The sequence below is a fragment of the Notothenia rossii genome (genome assembly GCF_949606895.1).
Source record: "Notothenia rossii genome assembly, chromosome: 6".
In the NCBI taxonomy this organism is placed as follows: Eukaryota; Metazoa; Chordata; class Actinopteri; order Perciformes; family Nototheniidae; genus Notothenia; species Notothenia rossii.
In genome coordinates, this window is record NC_136909.1 from 9,705,291 (window position 1) to 9,726,162 (window position 20,872).

General features: G+C 41.5%; 2 protein-coding genes across 6 annotated transcripts in view; one reads left to right on the plus strand and one right to left on the minus strand.

The window, feature by feature from the left end:
- The first annotated feature begins 85 nt into the window (after positions 1 to 85).
- Positions 86 to 9,438, plus strand: hspb11 (heat shock protein, alpha-crystallin-related, b11). Of its 2 annotated transcripts, none has more exons than XM_079688834.1 (6): positions 86 to 219; positions 717 to 823; positions 1,209 to 1,277; positions 1,364 to 1,407; positions 1,505 to 1,579; positions 9,400 to 9,438. In XM_079688834.1, exons 1-6 carry the CDS (start codon positions 128 to 130, stop codon positions 9,421 to 9,423), a joined length of 411 nt encoding a protein of 136 aa, XP_079544960.1. In that variant the 5' UTR covers positions 86 to 127; the 3' UTR covers positions 9,424 to 9,438. The 2 variants fall into 2 exon arrangements, with proteins under 2 accessions (XP_079544960.1, XP_079544959.1); XM_079688833.1 differs by lacking the exon at positions 9,400 to 9,438 and adding an exon at positions 6,620 to 7,800.
- lzts1 (leucine zipper, putative tumor suppressor 1) overlaps positions 6,984 to 20,872 on the minus strand; it is a 38,602-nt gene continuing 24,713 nt past the window's right edge. For 3 of the 4 annotated variants that reach the window (XM_079688828.1, XM_079688829.1, XM_079688827.1), the window contains 8 exons: positions 14,250 to 14,590; positions 14,029 to 14,163; positions 12,577 to 12,739; positions 11,010 to 11,383; positions 10,027 to 10,200; positions 9,776 to 9,907; positions 8,635 to 8,829; positions 6,984 to 8,391 (listed from right to left, as the gene is read on the minus strand). In XM_079688828.1, coding sequence (XP_079544954.1) covers positions 7,858 to 8,391; positions 8,635 to 8,829; positions 9,776 to 9,907; positions 10,027 to 10,200; positions 11,010 to 11,383; positions 12,577 to 12,739; positions 14,029 to 14,163; positions 14,250 to 14,471 — 1,929 coding nt within the window. In that variant the 5' untranslated portion in view covers positions 14,472 to 14,590 and the 3' untranslated portion in view covers positions 6,984 to 7,857. Of the gene's footprint in view, positions 8,392 to 8,634; positions 8,830 to 9,775; positions 9,908 to 10,026; positions 10,201 to 11,009; positions 11,384 to 12,576; positions 12,740 to 14,028; positions 14,164 to 14,249; positions 14,591 to 16,766; positions 16,894 to 20,872 lie in introns of those variants that run through there. The other variant, XM_079688830.1, reaches the window with a different exon arrangement.

Sequence of the window (20,872 nt, forward strand, 5' to 3'; positions counted from 1 at the left end):
TAGCTTAGCTGTCGACTCCAAGACACGTAAACAAAGCAGATTATTGGGTGTTATTGTCGGATATACAGTTATATTCTACACCAGGCAGCAGCGGAGAGCATCATATTTACCGTGTGAATCAGTGAAGATGATTGAGTCATCTTTAGCTTCTTTGGGGGCAAAAGTTGTTGTCGCTTCATCGAGCGACGAAAATCACCCTCCAGAAAACATCACTGATGGGTTAGTGTTTAAGTTATTACATTATTTGTATATCCTCCTACGAACCGAGGAAATAGTGTCTTCCAATTTACTTTGTTGTGTCATTTGCTACCTATCTAGGGTTATCTATCTATCTCTATCTATCTCTCTCTCTCTCTCTCTCCCTCCCTACATACCTACATCTATCTATCTAAACTGCGTAACATTATGCTTACAGAGTGATATTAATACAATAATACATTCAAGTAATTGGTCCGAACATTGCTATATATTTGGCCACCGAAAAAACGTTTTGTTTTTTGGTGAATGCTGCCAAATCTTTAAAGACTTTGTTGTCAATGCACTGTGAAAAGAACTCAATTGGATTCCAGTATGCACAGGTTGTGGACTAGTTTTATGGATGTCAAATGTGTCAGATCAGGTGTTTATTTTGTTTATTTTATATTTATCTTTAGTCAATCCCATACCATTTGGATTAGCGATAACATTAAGATGTTTGTTTTCCCCTTTTTATCAAGAAATACCAACACGTTCTGGATGTCCACCGGGATGTTTCCTCAAGAGTTCATCATTCGTTTTGCTGAACCGACAGATATTTCTGCAGTGACAGTGGACAGCTATAATGGTATGGTGTCACACATACATTGCTACCTTTTATATTACTGTACTGCAATGTTTGCCAATTGACCAATTTTTTTAAAACACTTACATGGACAGACAATAAACCCAATATATCTAATTCAAAGCAACCCTAATACATTTTAAAGCCAAAGGGCATAAACATGTGATCTGCTATCAAATCACCACCATTTGAATATGCCAAATGTTTTAATTTGTATTTTAATGTTTGTAATTGTATTTATTTATTGTCAAAAACAAGATAGTTTTCATATATTTCCTGAAAAGTGTTTCCTTCCTTCATAAAAAGAATACACCTAGTTGTTGTTTCAGAGTTTTGTTCCTGTTAAAAAAACGTTATGAAAATCTAGTCTTTTTTTTTTCTTCTGCAGTCAAGCATCTAAAGATAGAGAAGAACACCTCACAGAACGCCTCTCAGTTTGAGTCTGTTACAGAGAAAGGTAAGAGGAACAGCCGTCGACAGCACCTTTTTGGTTTTTAATACCATAGAATTTTGATTAGGATTAACAACATCATTGTTTTACAGAATTTCAACAAACAGAGGGGAATCTTCAGTCAAATGCTATTTCGGTGAGTCGAAATGAAAGTATTTTAATGTAAAACAAATACAATTAATGGAATTAACAAATAAATCACCTACTTTTATTTATATTATTCTATTTTGCAGCTTAAGGGGAGCGGTGCAACTCACCTTCGTCTCATCATCACCTCAGGATATGATCACTTCGCCTCAGTGCATCGAGTCAGTGTGCAAAATTAACACTCCCGATTGTTGTGAATTAAAGCCTGATCTATGTTATGTACATATTGCTTTAGTCTTTACTAAACACACACACACACACACACACACACACACACACACACACACACACACACACACACACACACACACACACACACACACACACACACACACACACACACACACACACACACACACACACACACACACACACACACACACACACACACACACACTGATATCTTGTCTCTCATGGCAGACAGCTGTGCCTAAATCTGGAAAATCAATGGTTACAAAAACATTTAGTTTGTCATTTTTAACCGGATCGTCAGTCCCAGACGAATCTCCAAGGTGCATTTTAAAATCTGGCCTGAAATTAGGAAATTACCTGCAGCCCATTTTTTGGGTTTGTGCTCGTTTAATATTATGGATTCGCTCATAGGGCTTTTATCCCGCATTCAACTGCTCCTCACTAATTTCACGAGCTGACAGTTGGCAAGCTGTAGAATAAAAGGGTTGGATTGTGATGAATGGTAGACTTACGTACAAAGGGAGATTCTCTCTGTGTGAGAGATAGAGTTAATTAAGTAATTTTGAGCAGTGGGGGCTTAAATTGGCACCCGGACAGGACCCCCCCCCCCCCCTACCGCCATGAGCGAAAATTGACATCCCCATAGAAATGGGCGATGCAGCTGGTTGGCTGGGGAACCAGATGGTTTCCCAGCCAACCAGCGACTCTAAATTACTGCGGGCCTAAATAGGTCGCTCCATCCACCTCCTGCACTTTTATCACACACGCACACACGCACGCACGCACGCACCCACGCACGCACGCACACACACACACACACACACACACACACACACACACAGATACCTATCTACTTCCATTGCCATTTCAACTCGTCGGTAGCAGAGATTTCAGCAGTGTGTGCGAGGACCCTTTGGGACTCCCTCCCCAATTACTTTGGTGACTGCAGAGGAGCTCGGGGATTTGCTGAGGCTGTGTTTGCGGGAGCTTGGCCTGCATGTAGAGCTCCGGATAAACCAATAACACTGTGAAATACATGCCTGAATAACTAGCCCCCTGATATTTTAGAGCAACTAATTGCTTATGGGTAGTGCTGGGATGTAGCACATTTGACTATGTGTGTGGGTAATGAGTAATGAGGGCAAGGTAGAAACTGTATAGTATTATTGACTCATCTATTATTTATCAGTATGGAATATTTATTATAATTTTTAGAGGTAAGGGTCGGACCATCAAATGTAGTGAAAACTCCCATTTCGTTGGAGTGCAATTATAGATTTCGCACAATAGTTCACATTGTGAATATATTCAATTTTCTCTCCTGTGAATATTTAAGCAAAGATGGCTCTTTTGTATGTTGAACCGGTTTGCAAATGCACCTCCCATTAATAATGGATTCAGGCCCTTTTGTGTCTGACTGTCAGCCGATCAGGAGAATCACAGCAGGATATGAGGGCATTATTATCATGTCACTGCAGGGCACGGCTAAATTATCACCAGGAGGCTTTTGACGACTGCCTAACTGCTGTCCAATCGCCCCGAGACATCTGCTGGACCAATGTATGTTGTTAATATAGACAATTTATACAAACAAGGTACAAGAACACAACATCAGTATTGCCTATTAAGAAAAGAGTCCTCCTGTGAGTTATCCAATTTCAACGCTTATGCTCAAAGATCTCATGCTGTTGCACATTAACTCAAACCTAATAGAAAATAAGTTTCAGAATGTATAGACATAGAAGACAAATAATATATACTGTATACTTGAAGTCTCAAGGAAGTTGTTAAACAAGTCATTTTCAGGGCTTAAATAACGATACAATACCAGACAATGAAAACATCGAAAAACCACTCTGATCGCTCGTGGCATTATAACAAATTGTAGATTTTAGGAAGAAGGTATACATTGTAAATCAGAATTGAATGAAAGGTGGGGTAGGTAATTTTGGAGAAACCAGCTCGAGTGCGCTAGAATTTGAAAATACACAGCTGGAACATATCTGCCACTTCCTTACAGAGCCCCTCCTCCAACACACACGAACGCGCACATGACCAATGAGGGCACGAGATAAGTTTGTGCACAGATGGAAAGCTGACAGGCTAAAATGATTGGTCGTGCTTTTTCCAGTACCACGGCTTCCACAGATGACATTTTTTAATAGATTTGTTGTCAAAGCACTTAAAGGTGGGGTAGGTACATTTGAGAAACCGGCTCGAGATACACTTTTTGTTATATTCCATGGAATGCTCTTAACATCCCGATAGCAATGAATATCTTAAGTGCTTTGACAAAAAATCCATAAAAAAACGTCATCTGTGGAAGCCGTAGCACTGTAAAAAGCACGACCAATCATTTTACCCGGACCGGCTAAAATAACTGGATGGCCTACCTGTCTGTCAGCCTTCCATCTGTGCCTGTGCACAAACTTATCCCGTGCCCTCATTGGTCATGTGCGCGTTCGTGTGTGTTGGAGGAGGGGCTCTGTGAGGAAGTGGCAGATTTTTTCCGGCTGTGTATTTTCAAATTCTAGCGCACTCGAGCTGGTTTCTCCAAAATGACCTACCCCACCTTTAAGATATTCATTGCTATCGGGATGTTAAGAGCATTCCATGGAATATAACAAAAAGTGTATCTCGAGCCGGTTTCTCAAACTTACCTACCCCACCTTTTAATAATGTGCCTTGAAAACATTATTTTAAACTAGTCTGCAGGTAAAGCACAGGAGAAAGTGCCTCGTATTTCTTGCATGACTCACACGAGAACATTACTGCGGTGTACATTTCCTTATATGCGTATTTATTTCACGTCCCTTCATCCAGTCAGCTCCGTTGCTTTCTTTCATGTCAAAGCAGCGACTTTGAATTCCTTCTTATCTCTTGTTGGTGGCCCTCCTTTCATGTCAGTGACGGAGCAACGCACACTGACAATGGGCCTTAATTTGATTTCAGTTTTGATTTGGTCCAATCAGCTCAGTAATGACAGCAGATGAGCTGCAAAAGAGCTTCTGTGTGAGGGAAGAAACACTATAAAAGGCAAATTAGATGATTAGGCGGGAGAGGAAAACAATCTTCACATTAAAGTCCAAGAGGAATAGAGAATGATAATAAGGGATTGACAAAAGCGCAGTCGGAAAAAAAAGCTTTGATTAAATACCAATATCATTCATGTTTGTTATTGAATCCAGCATTAGCTTGTGAATGAGTCCGACACATATTAACAAGCTACACATGTATAGCTGCAGTATTTTCCATTTTGGTGTGGTGTACTCAATCAAAAGTAGGCCTATTTACATATCTTTCAAATGCATTAGTACAGTTTTAGTACGTATTAATAGCCATATGCAGGTTTGTCCAACAATATTCTGATGATGTGTGAATAAATCTTCTATTTAAAAAAGGGCTAAACTATTCATTTTTGTTTATATTGTGGTGACAGTTACGGGACATAATTCACTGAGTAGGCTATATGGCGCGTTTCCACTGCAGCGCGGAGCTCGCTTTATTCGTGCCGAGCCGTTCGGGGCCCGTTTTTGGTTGCGCTTCCACTTGGCCTATTTTTGGCATGGGGCTACTTTTTCACTTTTTTTCTGTGTGTGTTGCAACCCGGACCGGTAAGTGAGGGTACCGGGGTTTGGTGTTATTCATGCTAGCTTATCATACAGAGCAGCACATGTACTTACCTCTTGTAAATTAATGGATAATAAAGTGTGGAAGTCCATTCTGAATATACCGCCTCTGACTCCCGATCATCGGCTCTACAATATACAGAATTTCAGAATACAGAATAAAGTAATAGCAAAAGTGTTTGAACACAAATGCCAAAAATTAGCAACTTTTTTAAATCACCCTAGAGTGTTTGTTGGTACTTATTTCCAATTTCATCCCAGCATATCTTTTTTTTCACTGAAGCATTTTTTTTTTTTCACCCATGGGGTAGCGTACAAGTTAATGATTTTTGTATATTGAATTCCAAGAAAGTTTTACCAGTGACATTTCTGCACTATCAACTTGTTTGTCTTTTCTACTTCCCTATTTCACCAATTCTATGTTCTAAGGACCAAAGTTAGGAGTGTAAACACTTTGGATATGGACCCGCGGTGGTCATGTCATTTACTGGTGGGAAGCTGAGCAATCTCAAGAGGCCTCGTTACAGAACTTTCCACAGGCTATAGGCCAGCTCAATGTGTGCATATATTCCTGTCTGGTAGTGTGCGTGAGCCCCTGAGTATGGAGTGGGTGGAGAAGTACAACTTTTGCTTCACAAACTACTTTGCCCTTGTGGGAAGTGGAATAGCTCCAAAACAGCAGAGCCAAACGTGCGGCGCTGCTGCGAGGAAGGTTTGTTTTTATCCAAGTGGAGCGGTGCCAGCGCACGAAAGTAAGATGAACAACGCAGGGAGGGAGGTAGATGTAACCGCGAGATCTCCCTCTGTTTCTATGTAAATATTTGCTTTTATTGCATTGCGTCCAGCCCCGTGTAATCCCTCTTTCTCTCAAAACACAAAGTGAATCCCTCAAATTAGCATTCGCCCTTGGTAGCCTACCTGCCAGAGGTGTTTTCTAGCATATACTCTATCTGTGCATTTTCTACATCAGGAACATCTTCAGGCCTAAGGTTTGCTACAAAGAAATAGTTTATTACGTAAATAATATATCTGCTGAATTGATTGAAGGTTTTTCGACAAGTCACATATGTTTCATTTTAACTGACACATGTAATGATACTGCCTTGCATGATGCATTTAGTTAAATGTTCTAAGTGTGACAAGATTAAGAGGATGACATTCATATGATTTATTAAAATATATCTACTTCACTATAGTGCACTTTGAATAAGGTCCTTACTTTTGAATTGAATGTAAGGGGTGACAATGCAGGACAGTTTATATGAAGCTCAGCGCAAGTTCTTTCAGGACGACTGGGTATATACATTCACTCCGCAGCTGCATATAATCAGCTCATCACGGGCGTTGTCTGTAACCTATTACATTCACCTCATTCTCCAGCAGCCAATCACCGTGCTGCAGCCAAACTTGAAAATGGTTCTCCTCTCTCCTGCAGTCAGCTGTGATTTCAGGTTGTCATGCTGCCGGCCGTCTCCTCCCCATCCACCTCCTTTCATCACATCCAGTGCCATGGAGAGTTAATCCAAAGACCTCATCACACCTCCTCTTCATCCCATCTGATCAAATCCAGATCTTCAGCATCATCACCAGTGTCTAGACCCCGGGGGGTTCCCTATACAGTATGCTCAAGGCTGCATTTCCCCCTTTAGATATACCATTTCAGGATCGGGGTCTGATCGCCAAAGACTTAACATTTATCATATGACGTGTCAATAAATGTTCTTTTAACAAAATGAAGTCTCTCCTGATTGAAATGATTTTAGAATGTTGTGTGAATTGTAAAACACATTTCCTTTTACATTTGTGTAGGTATAACAAATACTTGTATCATAAGACATGTGTTTTGTTTTGATGTCTCATAAAATGGCTTATATCTATGTTCCATGCATACAGTCATGTGTATAAACAAAGACAAGTCTGTTAAGGCTCACAGATGAGATGTCCCTGTCATGCTTATCATGTGTTACCATTAGGCATTAGTAACAGATACATCAGCTCGTCATCCATGTGTCATTGACCAAAGTCTACATGATAAGTTATCCAAATGATGAGTTATCTTGTTGGACATCATGGTAACAAACAAATGAAATAACTTATTCTTTACCCTAAACTGAGGAATTATGTGTGTGCCAATAAAATCAAGCAACGCTTCTTAAGTATCAAGCAAAACTAAGAATTCAAGAGAAAACCAAATTCAGTGAAGCAAGAACAGTCATCTCAAAGTAGTTTGAGGGAACTGTAAACAAAAATATATATTATAAAAAAGGGGGAAAACAATATTTTACAGGATAAACCAATTCATTTGTTTGCAAGCTATACCATTTTTACTTCACTTATTTCATTTTCTTATATTCTTATTTTTGTGTCATACTTAGGAAGTTTTGCTTGATCATTTTGCCACAAATCCTTTTCATAGTAAACAAGTACTGACAGTGTCATCACAAACAGATATGTTCTTCTGTCCCCTGGACACAAAATGCACTACTCTATGCTCATTCTATTAAACAACCCGTGGAAAACACTAATAGGCAGTGAAGGAAGTCCAGCTGTTATCATAAATATCTCTGGTGAAAAAAATAGTGCTCAGTTCACTTTGACTCAACATGTGAGTGTTCCCATCAAATCTCCGTGGCAATAACGTCGTCGTAAGTCTGTAACCCTGAGCTGTAGTTGATGTCCATGCCGAGCTCCGTCCGGCTCTCCAGCTCGGCCGTCAGCTCCTTCAGGATCCGCTCCAGGTCCTGGTTCTTCTTGTGCACCTGCAGGTAGTTGATCTGCAGCTGCTTCTGGTACTTGATGACTCTGTCTTTCTCCTTGTTCCATGTGAGCCTCTCCTGCTCAAAGCTACCGGCCAGTTTCTCCTGAGCGTCCTTCTCCTCCCTGAGCTGCTGCTTCATTCTCTCCACTTCCCTTTGGAGGGTGGATGTTTGTCTGTTGTTCTCCCCCGCCTGGCCTCGGGTGGGGGAGTCTGAGCCTTGGTTCAGTCTCTCCGAGTCCTGAGTCTGGGCCTCTGGTGGCAAACTGTTCTGCCTTTGCTCTTTGGCCCTGGCCAGATCCTGTTTCATTCCCTGAATGTCTTGCTCCAGTTTTCCCGCTTTCTCTCTCAGCAAATCAGCCTCATTCTTCTTGCGCTGGAGTTCATTTTCGCACACCTGAATACAGAAAAAGTTTAACACATGGGCAGCATTTAAGAGGGTTATTTTAGTTACATGTATGCTAAGTCTGCTTTAACACAGACATAGCAATTGTCTGGAGGTCACAGTTGAGTGTAGCAAACAATGTGAAGTATCCTTCCAAGTGCTTTCATATTATAAGCACTGTGTGGGCATTAAACACACATTCTTATGTCAATGCCATGGTAAAATGAATTACCACTGAATAAAGATCAGGCTCACCTCCACCTCTCTGGTGCGACAGTGAAGTTTCTCCTCATGGTCTTTGTTCTGTCTCTCGAGCATATCCATCTTTGCCGTGTTTTCCTTCAGCGACGCCTTGAGGCTGACGATGTCGTTCAGCTTGTGTTGGACGTCCGTCTGGCAGTCTCTTAGCTGCCGCTTCAACAGGGAGATCTCTCCTGACTTCTGGCACACCTGCATTCGGACAGATATGATAATGGTCATAGTTGTAATGTGTGGTATGTACGCCACTCCGGCAGTTAAAGGACAGATCAACAATTGAATACTCTTATACTGTTAATAATGTTCATGTGCATTTCCCTTAATCATAGCACACAGCAAATGATGAGAGAATTTGGACATTTGTGACATTAAATATAACTCATTTATTTGATTTTATAAAACATCATGTAACAATAGCTTGCATGGGGAACACTACTTACACATTCTCACCGTATGCCAAAAGTAGGATTAACATTTAAATAATAAAAACAAATAAGTTCAACTAGTTCAATTCACTTTTTTGGCCACTTGCAGAGAGCCAAGCTGTAAACGCAACATTTACATATTTTCAACTCAAACATTAAATTGAAATTTGTTCCAAATATGTTTATGCCACATGAAAATCCATTTAAAGTTGTGTTTCTGGCCACACGGCAGTTTCACTGTCATGTTGGCTCTGTTTTGTCTCTTTTAACGGCCAAATGTCCAATGATGTATGTTCACCATAGGTTTTAACTCTGTCTTCCATTTGTTGTTGGGCAGGTGGCGTCGGCTACAGTTGGATGAAACAGCTGGAAATTATTCTGGTGAGAGCTGTGATACTGAATCAAAATAAACTCGGTGGCTTTAAAACCCCCCCTGCAGAGCTGAAAAATTGACTTCAGAAGTGTTGATCATTCTCTGATGTTGAAAGGCAACATTGTGAAATACTCAGAAACATATCAAAGAGAACATTTGGTGTATTTTCTTCGAATAAATAAATGTTCTTCTGTACTTTCTTCTTGATGCATAATGGTGGATTTCTCTTGTGATGCAGGAACATAATGTCCCTCATCTCACCTGCAGCGATCAAGGTTTCACATTATTTAGTGAAAGCTTTCAAACCCAACTGATCTCACACATATGACTCATGACTCACCTCCCATTGAGTCTCCTCAAGTGTTGGAGCGAGCTGTGTACTCTCTGTCGCATAACACCTCAGTCTGAGCTCAACACGATCCCTCTCTTGTGTGAGCTTTGTGACATCCTGCTGAAGCCTCTCCTTCTCAGCCTGCACAAGGACACATTTCTCTTTTCACTTGTTTGTGCGTGGAAAGTACTTTCTCAAATGAGAAGGTAAATATTAAAGATGAACCAGAGATTCAAAAAGAAAATAGGAGGTGGTCTGACCTGGAGCTGGCTGACCTGCAGCTGGAGGGCTTGCTGGGTTTTCGCAGCCATTTGGGACACTTGGCGAAGCTTTGTGGAGCATCGCTGCTTCAGCCCCTCCATCTCCTCAGAGCAGTACATCTGTCTTTCCTCAAACAGCTGGCAGGTTCCCACCTCCTTGTCTTCAAAACTCACCTGTTGCAAGGGGAAGACATGTTAGTAACAATCACAGTTCTGCAGTCATTAGGAATACTCTGTGACAAGTAAAAGTCCTGCATTCAAAATGTCACTCAAGTAAAGGAACAAAAGTATTGGCATCAAAATATACTTACTGAAGTAAAAAAGTAAAAGTACATATTATGAAGATTGACCCATTTCTTAATTATATATATCATGTGTTTCGATTATAACAATCGATGTATTGATGTGTTTATCAAAGCTTGTAAAGGTGGAACTCATTCTAATTTCTTGAATACCTGCTGGGTAGCTTGTGAATTTATTCCAGGTGTGACTAAAGTCTAATTTAAGTGTTGATTATATATATATATATTTTTTGTTTTTGATATACTTTATTAATCCCCGTGGGGAAATTGTTTCTCTGCATTTGACCCATCCTAGTGTTAGGAGAGGTGTGATGCCATTTTGAACCGGGCCCGGGGAGCAGTGTAGGGAACGGTGCCTTGCTCAGGGACACCTCGGTAGCACTTGGTCTTGCCGGGACTTGAACTGGTGACCTTCCAGTTGCCAAGCCAACTCCCTATCGACTTCGCCACCACCGCCTCCCTAAAGTCTAATTTAAGTGTTGATTATATTGTTTATCATGATTCATCCGCAAAGTAACTAAAGATGTTCAGAGTAGCATAACATGGAAATTCTCCGGTAAAGTACAAGTACCTGAAAGGACAGTACTTGAGGAAATGTACTTACTTAACACCCCTTATTAGTGGTAAACACATACTGATTGATGAACAAGCTGTTTAGTTGCTGATGCCACAGCGTGGTACCTGTAGCTCCTGCAGCTCAGTCTCTCTCTCCAGCAGCCTTTGTTCCAAACGCTCAATCAGAAACTCATCTGTAGTAATGGGGGACCGGATCCCCCCCGCAGTCTCAGAGAGCGCTCCTGGCTCATCTGCAGGAAGTGGGGAGCCAGCATCCAACCCTGTGCTATTTAAACCAGGCCTGGAGCTACAGTCAAGGTTAGAGCTATTCCCGTTGACCCATGGAGGGAAGTTGGGAAGCGCTCCCTTGCTGAGTCGGTGTGCGGGAGCTGAGCCACCTTCACTTTGACTGACGGGGCCCGTGGAAGCAATCAGACTGCCGCTGGTGCTGTGAGTGGGCAGGCTGGACATGGAGTTACGTCCAGAGTCAGAAAGAGTCCCTGGAAGGAAAATAAATGACATTTACGTTACGAATGTGTCATTCAAACTGAATTTGTTGTTGAATTTTATAGCACTATATTGTTCTAACTGTTGTTGTCTCATTGTATACAATTTCAAATGGCATTTCAACTGAGGTGGAGGAAATATTCATATTCTATACTTACTGTAAAGTGGACCTATCATGCAAAATACACTTTTGTACGTCTTTTATACATGAATATGTGTCCCCGGTGTTCCAGGGAACTCACCAAGAGTCAGAAAACACAACCCTCTCTATTTTCCTCCATACCCAAATCTCTTAAAAAGGGGCTGCAACGGATCTGATACAGACTGATCCAGATTTGAACACTTCTATGACGTCACAGAAGTGGCGCTACGGCTATTGGGCCAACTCCACCAATCAGGAGGAGACAGCCACGGACATTGCCGTTGGAAAGCGCTGGAGACGCTGTAGTACATATGCCAGGCCTGTAGATGGTGCTGTTCTCACAGAATCAGCCCATGATGCAAAGACAGTGTTACATTGAACGAAATGAGGAATGGCCAAAATGCATGATCTGTTTGGCATTTTGAAAAATAAAAAGTATAAATATGCCTTATATAGGTATGGTCCTACACTATATTATTCAAATATAGCATGATAGGTCCACTTTAAGTAAAAGTAGCAATACTTAATTGCTGGTTTTGTATTTCCACATGTATTTTTTTAACTTTTTAATGCTATCTTTGGATTGTATGCTGCCGCAACGCAAACATTTCCCAAATCGGGATCAATAAAGTACTTCTTATCTAGTAAAAATACTCTAAGTAAAAGTACTGCATTACAAATTGTACATAAGTAAAGTACAAAAGTATATGCATCAAAATAAACGTAATGCACCAAAAGTACCCGTTTGCGTAACGGCCCATTTTATAATCATATGTTAAATGACTGGATTGTGTTTATTGATGCATTAATGTGTATGTCACGTCTGGTAATGCATTATCTGAATCAGTTAAGTAGCTAAAGCTATCAGATACATGTAGTGGAGTAAAAAGTACAATATTGGCTTCCAAAATGTAGTGGATGAGAAGTTTAGATTAGCATCAAATGAAAATACTGAGGTAAAGTACCTCAACATTCTACTTAAATACAACATTTGAGTAAATCGACTTAGTTGTTCTACTGCTGCATTTGAATATAACGTATAACCTGAGAAGGTGTCGTGCTTGTGTCTGATGTCTGAACTCCGGGCTCTCTCCAGAGGACAGAGGATGTGGTCCAGGCTGTTGTGGCCTGTCTCCGACGAGGTTGAACTCCTGGGAATCACAGGCTTGAAGGCAGTGGAACGGACCAATGACTTGTCAGCAGAGGTCTGAAAGAGTGAAATGACAGTCAGGGGGTGCTCTTCCCAATTTTTATTTTAATAATCAGCGTCTCCGCAAACCACGGATGGGTCCATTCTGAAACTTGGAAATCGTAATGACTGGCTTCCACAGAGATAAATATTGCTCGGTAGAAGTAAAAGGGATAGATATTTTTCCCAATCATGCCGTTTTCATGCCGAAAATAGAATTACTAAAGCGTGCAGAATTCCTTCGCTACATGCTGGCAGTATTAAAAGCTACGCAGCAGTAGTTGCAAGTCAAATTCACCAGACTGTCATAAAAGAGAAAACTCATTTCAAAGATGAACTTATACTCCACATGCCCCCATCTGTGCTGTCCAAGAACGTCACCAGCAGTAGCATTCCTCCCCTCCTCTCAGACCTCCTCTCCTCCCCCTTTGCATCCCACATCTCTCCCCCATGTGCTGTCTGAGCGAAGATGAATAGCCCTTCTCTGTGATATTAATAATATGAGCTACTGCTGAAGTGTAAGAGGTAAAGCTCGTGAGCTCAGCATTCCTTCTCACTGACTTCATGAGTGGGATGCCTACCCTCATTTTTCCCTCTCTTTCTATCCCTCAAACTCTCTTTGGCCCTCGATTCGTCTTTCTCTTTCCTTTCACATCCTCCGCTCCGTCTCTTTTAAAGCTGCTACCTATTCCTCTCCTTTCTCCCCTTCTTGCCCCAGAGGAATAAAGACCTATTGAAATAGACTCCGTTTGCCTATTCTTGGCACATAAATGACTTCAATGAGAAGATCAAGGCATTCTTAGGCCATTAATCTGGGAGGGGGTGATTAATAAGCTGAGACAGTTCAATACAGGTTATGAGGAATGGCTGCTACCATTTCAACTACCTGCTGTGCATGTTTCAACTGCTGTGAGGTTTATAAAGTTGCAGTTATGCAGTATGACTTCTTAATGTTCGTAAGTATAACCATAGTAAGGATTCCAGTTAACTGAAGGACAGCGGACCAAATTTGATCAGGCTATTAAATGGACATCTCATTTAATATCTGATATTTTGGATAGTCTTTCTACAAGATGGAGCATGTAGCCCGGCTAGCTTTTCCTCACGTTAGCAGTCTTAATGCTAACTAAACTAACCTAACCAATGTATTGGTCCACCCCACACATTTACTGTGAAAATATTAGCTTGCAATGAATCTTCTCATGGCAAGAAAGCAAGACATCCCTCATAATGTTCAACCATTCCTTTAAAAATGTACTGATATAATTCAGGTAAGCTTTAGAGAAGATGAAATGTGCACTTCTTACCTTTACAGTAATATTCCCTGACTTGAGCAGCAGTTTTGGTTGCTCTCCCCCATCTGATTCCCCATCTGTCTTCTGTCCACCTGAATGATCTTCCATTGGTCCTCTGTAATACGCTGACCTGGGTTTATGGCTCACCTTTAAGGGAACAGGATAAATGCGTTTTGCTTTGTAACTGAAATGTGCAGTATTAAAGTCATAGTTTGAAATAAAAGGACACATACCTTGATGTAAAAAAAGTCTTCACTTCGTCCTGAGCGGGAGTGCGACAGGCCTCTGGAGGGGTGGGTGGGGCCCTGAGTGAAGCCACACTTCAGTAAGTCGTCTAGGCTGCAACCTCCGCTCCTTCTTTGAGGATGTGCTCCCTTTTTTATCTGATGTTCAGACTCCTTGCACTGTCTGCTGTTGAGGTCGTTTCCGTTCACGAGGCTGCTGACACTGCCCATGGTCCTGCAGGCATACAGTATGAGAGGAGGGGGGTGCTGAGGTCCAGGTGAGCAAGTTACACAGAAGAGAAGAGAAGACACAACTCATGACCCCAGAACAGCACTCTCAATGGCTCCATCTGCAAGACAGGAAATATATAATACACATTAAACAGAGAGAATATTTGCTGTTGAACCTTAAACATTAAAACGTTTCCATGAAAGGACAAACCACAGTTTCCTCTGATGCTTTATTACTGTTGTTAAATTCTGTTGTTTGCTGAATCAGTCCAGACATGCATTGTTGAAGCAGGTGTGTTAACATTTGCTAAACAAACAAAGTAACAGAAAGAGTCCCTCTTGGCACTCTGCCTGTGTGACTACATTTATGGCTCGGCAGTTGAATTTGACAAATAGCCCTTAGGGCGCCCTTCCTCTAAACAAACTCGCAAATAGGCTACTTATAGTTTACTCCTCTTGAATAACACTATACAAACATTTCATATGTACTGTTGTACTTGAGTACGACTTGTAGAACACACAAACACACAACAAGAGCAGGTTGTATATCTTGGTTACTTGAATGCAGAGCATGGGGATCGGACTAACTAATATAAATAATTGCCAATTTGTTGAGAGTGGCTGAAACTATGACATTTTAGGAGTTGTGAGAAAAAAGAGACAAACAACTTCTTTGACCGCACAATGTGTGTGTCATTTATTAATGGGGTTTTCCCTTTCCTGTAGTTTGTTATATAGATTTGTGTGCATGTAAATGGTCTGCAAAGCCTCAAATCAAAGTTCCCTCCAGAGGGAGTTTCTCTGTCCCACCCACACACTGCGATTTACATCCGTAACAAAGTGACATCACTATGAAACAATCGTGCTTCTATTGGCTAGCGCTCCAACACATTGTACGTGATGTTTCTGCGGGGCATCTCTAAGCAGTTGACCAATCACAACAGTGCCGGCCAGCTAACCAATCAGAGCAGCCTGGGCTCTGGTTTCAGACAGAGGGTGAAAATATGAGGGTGGCAGTATGAGAAGCATTAAAGCAGGAGAACATGTCCCAGTTGAGGCACTAAATACAAATATGAACCGGAAAATTAGCTTAATAATAGGGCCCCTTTAACACATCCTAAAGCAACCGTTGGGAAAACATTACTTTCCACACTATACATCACCATAGTAACTGACACTGTCCAACTGTATATGATAGGATAAGCAGCATAACAAATGAAACATATGATGATAGTCAGTGTATGTGTTACCACAGATAATGTTGAATCATGTTCATAAAGTCCGCAACAAAATAAAGAATGAACTAACATAGATATTATTCAGATTTTTGAGAAATATGTGTTGTTTTACTATTCCTATTCATAATACAATGATATTCATTCAGAGAGGTAACAAGGATGCTCTCTATTGGCTTTCTCCAACTCCCCTTAAAAGACAACAGGACCCCAGATGCTGCTAGCCATGATCTCCAACCCACAGGGGAGCATCAGTGAGTTAGTAGCAAAGGGGCTCCATACTGGCTGATCAGGCCTGTGGGCTTCCCTAAACACCTGGTCCTCAGCCTCTAAGCATTTCATAATGGCCACACTAACAAAGCATGGCCCTAATATCCTGCTTTAAGTCACATATTAGTAAACATTGCATTTGGCTCGAGGCTAATCCATAATTATTGGTTGCACAGTTGTGTTTCTAACTAGGATATTCATAGCTGTCAGTGTCATTTCCTTGAAGTGTTTGATAGGCACAGTTGAAGGAAAATATTCAGAATGAAGGCGGGCGACCTGATCAAGGCTGTCACTTTCCATCGCCAAGGAAACAATGATAAGCAAGATGAGACGTGTACAAAATAGATGTTACATCATGAGGAGAATAATAGGAGCATCAGAGACAGACAGCAAGTTAGACACAGTTGGAGAGTTTGAGTGGTTTTCTACGACAAAATAAGAAGCTGACAGATATACTCTACTTAAGGTGAAAACAGGGGAGGAAAGATAAACCTAAATTGCATAGAGGCTTCTAATCTCGGAAGAATCAAATAGACAGTTGGAAGTCTTCCCGCAAGGCTTCTGTTTTGTTTTTCTGTTAGTAAGTAAACCGCTCCTGAAAATGTTAAGTAATGGTATATGATGTTGAGTTTGTACCTGTAGGACTCTGTGGCCCTGATGCAAACACACTCTGACATGACTGTGACTGCCTCTCTTCTGCTGCTAAACTCCAGCCTTCACTCTCACTCTCACACATTAGCATCCTCCACTGACATGGGACTGAAGTAATGAAACAATAGATTGTACTTACTGCCAGGTCAATCTAAGCATCCATCTCTAGCAAAGGCCCCCGCAGAGTCATATATCCCGTCCTGGAGGAAGTGTGTGTACTTCTGTGTGTAGGCCCTTGAGTGAACCAGCAGCAAATGCAAACCTCACACTATCCCCAGTCAGGAGGGTCTGCTAACTGTTTTGTTGAAGGGGGTGTGTCTTTCTGGCTGGCCTGTACCCAGCTTTGCATTATAACTGACATGTAAATTCAACTCTGTGTGTGTGGGTGTGTTTTGGGACCTCCCTCTCCCCCCCAGGGGAACTAGTGTACGACATGTGCTCCCATAGAACTGGCGTGTGCCGCTCAAGTGATTAAGTCCCAGCCTTCACAATAGATCTTTTACACCCCCAGCGTACCCCCCTATTCTCCCCACTATCGCCCACATACACCCTCCGTTTGTGCATCGACTTACTGTGTAATAACCATTCATCCTTCACACCCCCCTCCCCTTCTTCCATCAGTCCCTCCCTCCATCCATCCGTCCCACTCGGCGCCCTGCACCCACCCTGAACAAACAACACTTCATTTGAAGGAGAAAAAAAGGCGCTTGCCCTCTCTCTTTTTGCTCTTTGTCTGTTGAAGTGTGCCTCTCTTTGTGTGGACTCTTGTGTGCCGGTTGATGTATTCTCCCCAAACAGCCCAGGACCATATTTGAGCGTTAAATAAATGACTAGTCCTCACAATGAGAAGGCTAGAGAGCTTCAGTTTTATAGTGATTTGCCAGCATCCTGCCTTTATGCTGTTTGTTCTGATCCACACACTCTCTCACACACACACACACACACACACACACACAAAGAACACACACTTTCAAACTTCTGAGTCTTTCAAGGGCAGTAGAGCGTTCAGAAACCCACGGAGTACACACTGTTGACAAAACACAATGTGGATGAAATATAATCACACTTCGCGACAGAAAAATATACAAGCTACTGTGCTCCAAATGAACAGACAACAACTACAGGAGAAATATGGCCCCTGAGCTCTGCGGCTTACAAAACAGGTGTAAATCTCACACACCATTTTTGTCAAGAGTAAAGTCATACTTTCTGTTAATGTGAAGAAAAAGGACAGCTTTATTGCCGCATGCAGTGACGGAACTCTACTGATTCATTGATGCCATCCCGAGAAAAATCGATAAAGAAATCAGTTTGTTCAAATTGAATGAATGTGAAGCAGCACGACCCTACACTGTGAGATCGTTCAACAGACCTGCACCAAAGTGTACATCATCTTACACCGTGCTGTCGGCAAGTTCTTTTTCCCATAGAGAGTATTTTCACAAAGTCTACAAAGAGGATATACCATCATCTTTTTCAGCAGCAGCAGCAATGCTCACTCATCCTTTTCGTGGCCTAGCATTGTTCCTCCGATTAGTCCCATTGTGCCGCCCCCCCCACCCAAAAGCCTGTTTGTCTGGACAATGATCCGGCCATTTCACTTCTACGTTCCCTTTCATTCACTAGCGAGAATCTTTCAATTTCACTTCTATTTCACGCAAATATTGAAGGGGTTTAAAATTCTATTGTTTGCTTGATCTTTGCACATTTTAATAAGCAGTACAAACGGTCTGACCTTGTGACTTTTAAGGGGACAGTTTGATTTAAGACCTTTGGTGAGATGGGATCATGAGGTCTGTGTGTGTGTGTGTGTGTGTGTGTGTGTGTGTGTGTGTGTGTGTGTGTGTGTGCGCAGTAAGGGGGTGAAAAGTGAGGACGATTCTAAGGGCACGGCACTGACAGAGGCCCGAAGAATTTTAGAACATTAAGAAATAAAATGTTTAAGTAACCAGCGGCGCCCCTGTGTGTGTGCGTGCGTGTGTGTGTGCGTGCGTGCGTGCGTGTGTGTGTGTGTGTGTGTGTGTGTGTGTGTGTGTGTGTGTGGATGCATGCTTATATCTAATCTTATATCTGATGGGCTGCATGTTTTGTTTTGTGTTTGCACAAAAGAGTGTGTGTAGTTAGGGGGGGGAGTTGTCTTGCTTTCGATCCCCAGCTGACCTGCCTGACACAAAGCCCTGTAGTGCACACGACCAGCTGAAAATACACCCCCCGCCCCCCCGCCCGCACGCACGTACACACACACACACACACACACGCTCCGAGAGCATAGCCAATCCATTACCACAGCCAGTGGACGGCAGCAGTGTGCTGTAAGGGTCCAGGATTTATACCTGTCTCCCAATGACCATGAACTTCTCTGTTCTCACTGTACCTCTACAATGCCACGGTGCCAGATGGCATCATTTTAATTATCACTGTCTATATGGTAATTTCTAACAGATGCATGTGTAATCTATCTAGTTCAGTGTCTCTGTTTTTTTAGGTCACTCTAAAACAGATTATGTTTCTTTGTTCATATGCAGCGTCTTAAGCTCACACACAATTTCATACACTGTGTTTCTTTACAAGAATGCCAAATCTGCTGAAACTGTTTTCATAAGTAACATACTTTTAAAGCTTCAAAGAGATGTTCAAGAGTTTTACTCCATGTTTTAGCCAATACCTTTTTTGTAATTTAAGGTTAATCAAGGCCATTTCAACATAACTTTGGAGGACTTAGGGTTAGGGTTAAGGAGACCTGGAAATAGTCAAAATCAGAACAGCAACAAACTAAATATCCTAACTTTAAGTTCTTCATATTAAGCTCAAAAACACTTTTCCTAATAAAAATCAACGGCATTGTTTCTCTTGACCCTCCATGCTCAGAAATATCTACCTCTTTAAACTCCAAGCCCAACCCCGATGACATCTGGGTTTTATTTCCTGACTTTTTTGAATGCCCTAGCCACATCATTTCACATATAAAATACTTCCGATAATACATAGACTAAACTTGATGTATACATTCTGTGGAGTCCCTCTCTAACATTGACTTCTTACTCCTTTTCCAAAATGATGATGCCTTGTTTTTTATTTATCCTTATTCTTAAACACATTTCTTGTATTGTATTGGCTGCCAATACCTTTCACTAAAGTCAGTTCGGCATCTTTTAAACTCAAACCTTACCCGATGCAGTTAATTCATCTCAGTTAATATTGTTGTTAAAGTTTGGTTATCATTGTGAGATAGCGGAGATGAAAGCAGTTTGTTTTGCAGAGGCTTCCAGCGGGCATGTTCAAGTGCTGGCAGAGATGTCTGACTTCAAAGCCGTTTGAAAATACTAGACTACTGAAGAACAGCTACCAAATTGACATTTACAACTCAACATGTGGGCCAACATAAGCTCTAACTGACTGTGATTTCACAAGTAATACTTGTAAATTAAAGTGGACCTATCATGCTATATTTGAAAAATATATTGTAGGGCCATACCTATACAAAACATGTCTGTGAAGTTTCTTTTTCAAAATACCGAACAGATCACCCATTGTAGCCATGCCTCATACTGCTCAAACCCCTGTTTTGCAGCCCTGTTAGAGAAACGCGGATCTTGGGTCATTAGCTTGAAAAAAAAGAAAGAAGAGGAGGCGGAGCTAATGCCTGATCAGAATTCTACCGGAGATAAAGTTAAATTCGGTTGTGATAAAACGCCACCCTGTTCTAAACCACATCAAGGATTATTTCTGAAATAGTATGGAGCTCAAATGATTTTTCTCTTGCAGGTTTATCACAAGATGAGTTCTTTTTTTTATTTCCCACGCTCTACACTACAGGTTAGCTCTGAGTGTTAGTGAGGCTTACTAATGTAAACAAAGACGTCCAAAACACATCAGGCATTGTTTCTGATAGCAACTTTCTGTGGGTCCTCTGCCGATTTGACGTCAGTTCGGATGGAATCTGTATCCGCTCGTTTTACACCCGTTTTTAAAAGATTTGGGTACGGAGGAAAAGAGAGACGGTTTGATTTTCTTGCGCTGCGTGAGTTCCCCGAAACACCGGGGACACATATTTATAAAAGACATCACAAAGTGCATTTTGCATGATAGGTCCCCTTTAATTTCTAGCTTTAGTCTCTCAAGAGGAATTCTGGTTATTTTTGTAAAATCATACAATAAAACATTGAAGGCAGGAGTAGGGCAACCACATATTTTTCCTATGTGCAAAATACAATTTTAGATTTAGAACATCCACAAGCACTATCT

What these genes read in the sequence shown, in the direction of transcription:
- hspb11 (XM_079688833.1), top strand. Translation starts at nt 128, where the DNA reads ATGATTGAGTCATCTTTAGCTTCTTTGGGGGCAAAAGTTGTTGTCGCT. An exon ending in TGAGTCTGTTACAGAGAAAG is followed by an intron (nt 1,278 to 1,363) that starts GTAAGAGGAACA and finishes ATTGTTTTACAG; the next exon opens with AATTTCAACAAACAGAGGGG. An exon ending in TTCAGTCAAATGCTATTTCG is followed by an intron (nt 1,408 to 1,504) that starts GTGAGTCGAAAT and finishes TCTATTTTGCAG; the next exon opens with CTTAAGGGGAGCGGTGCAAC.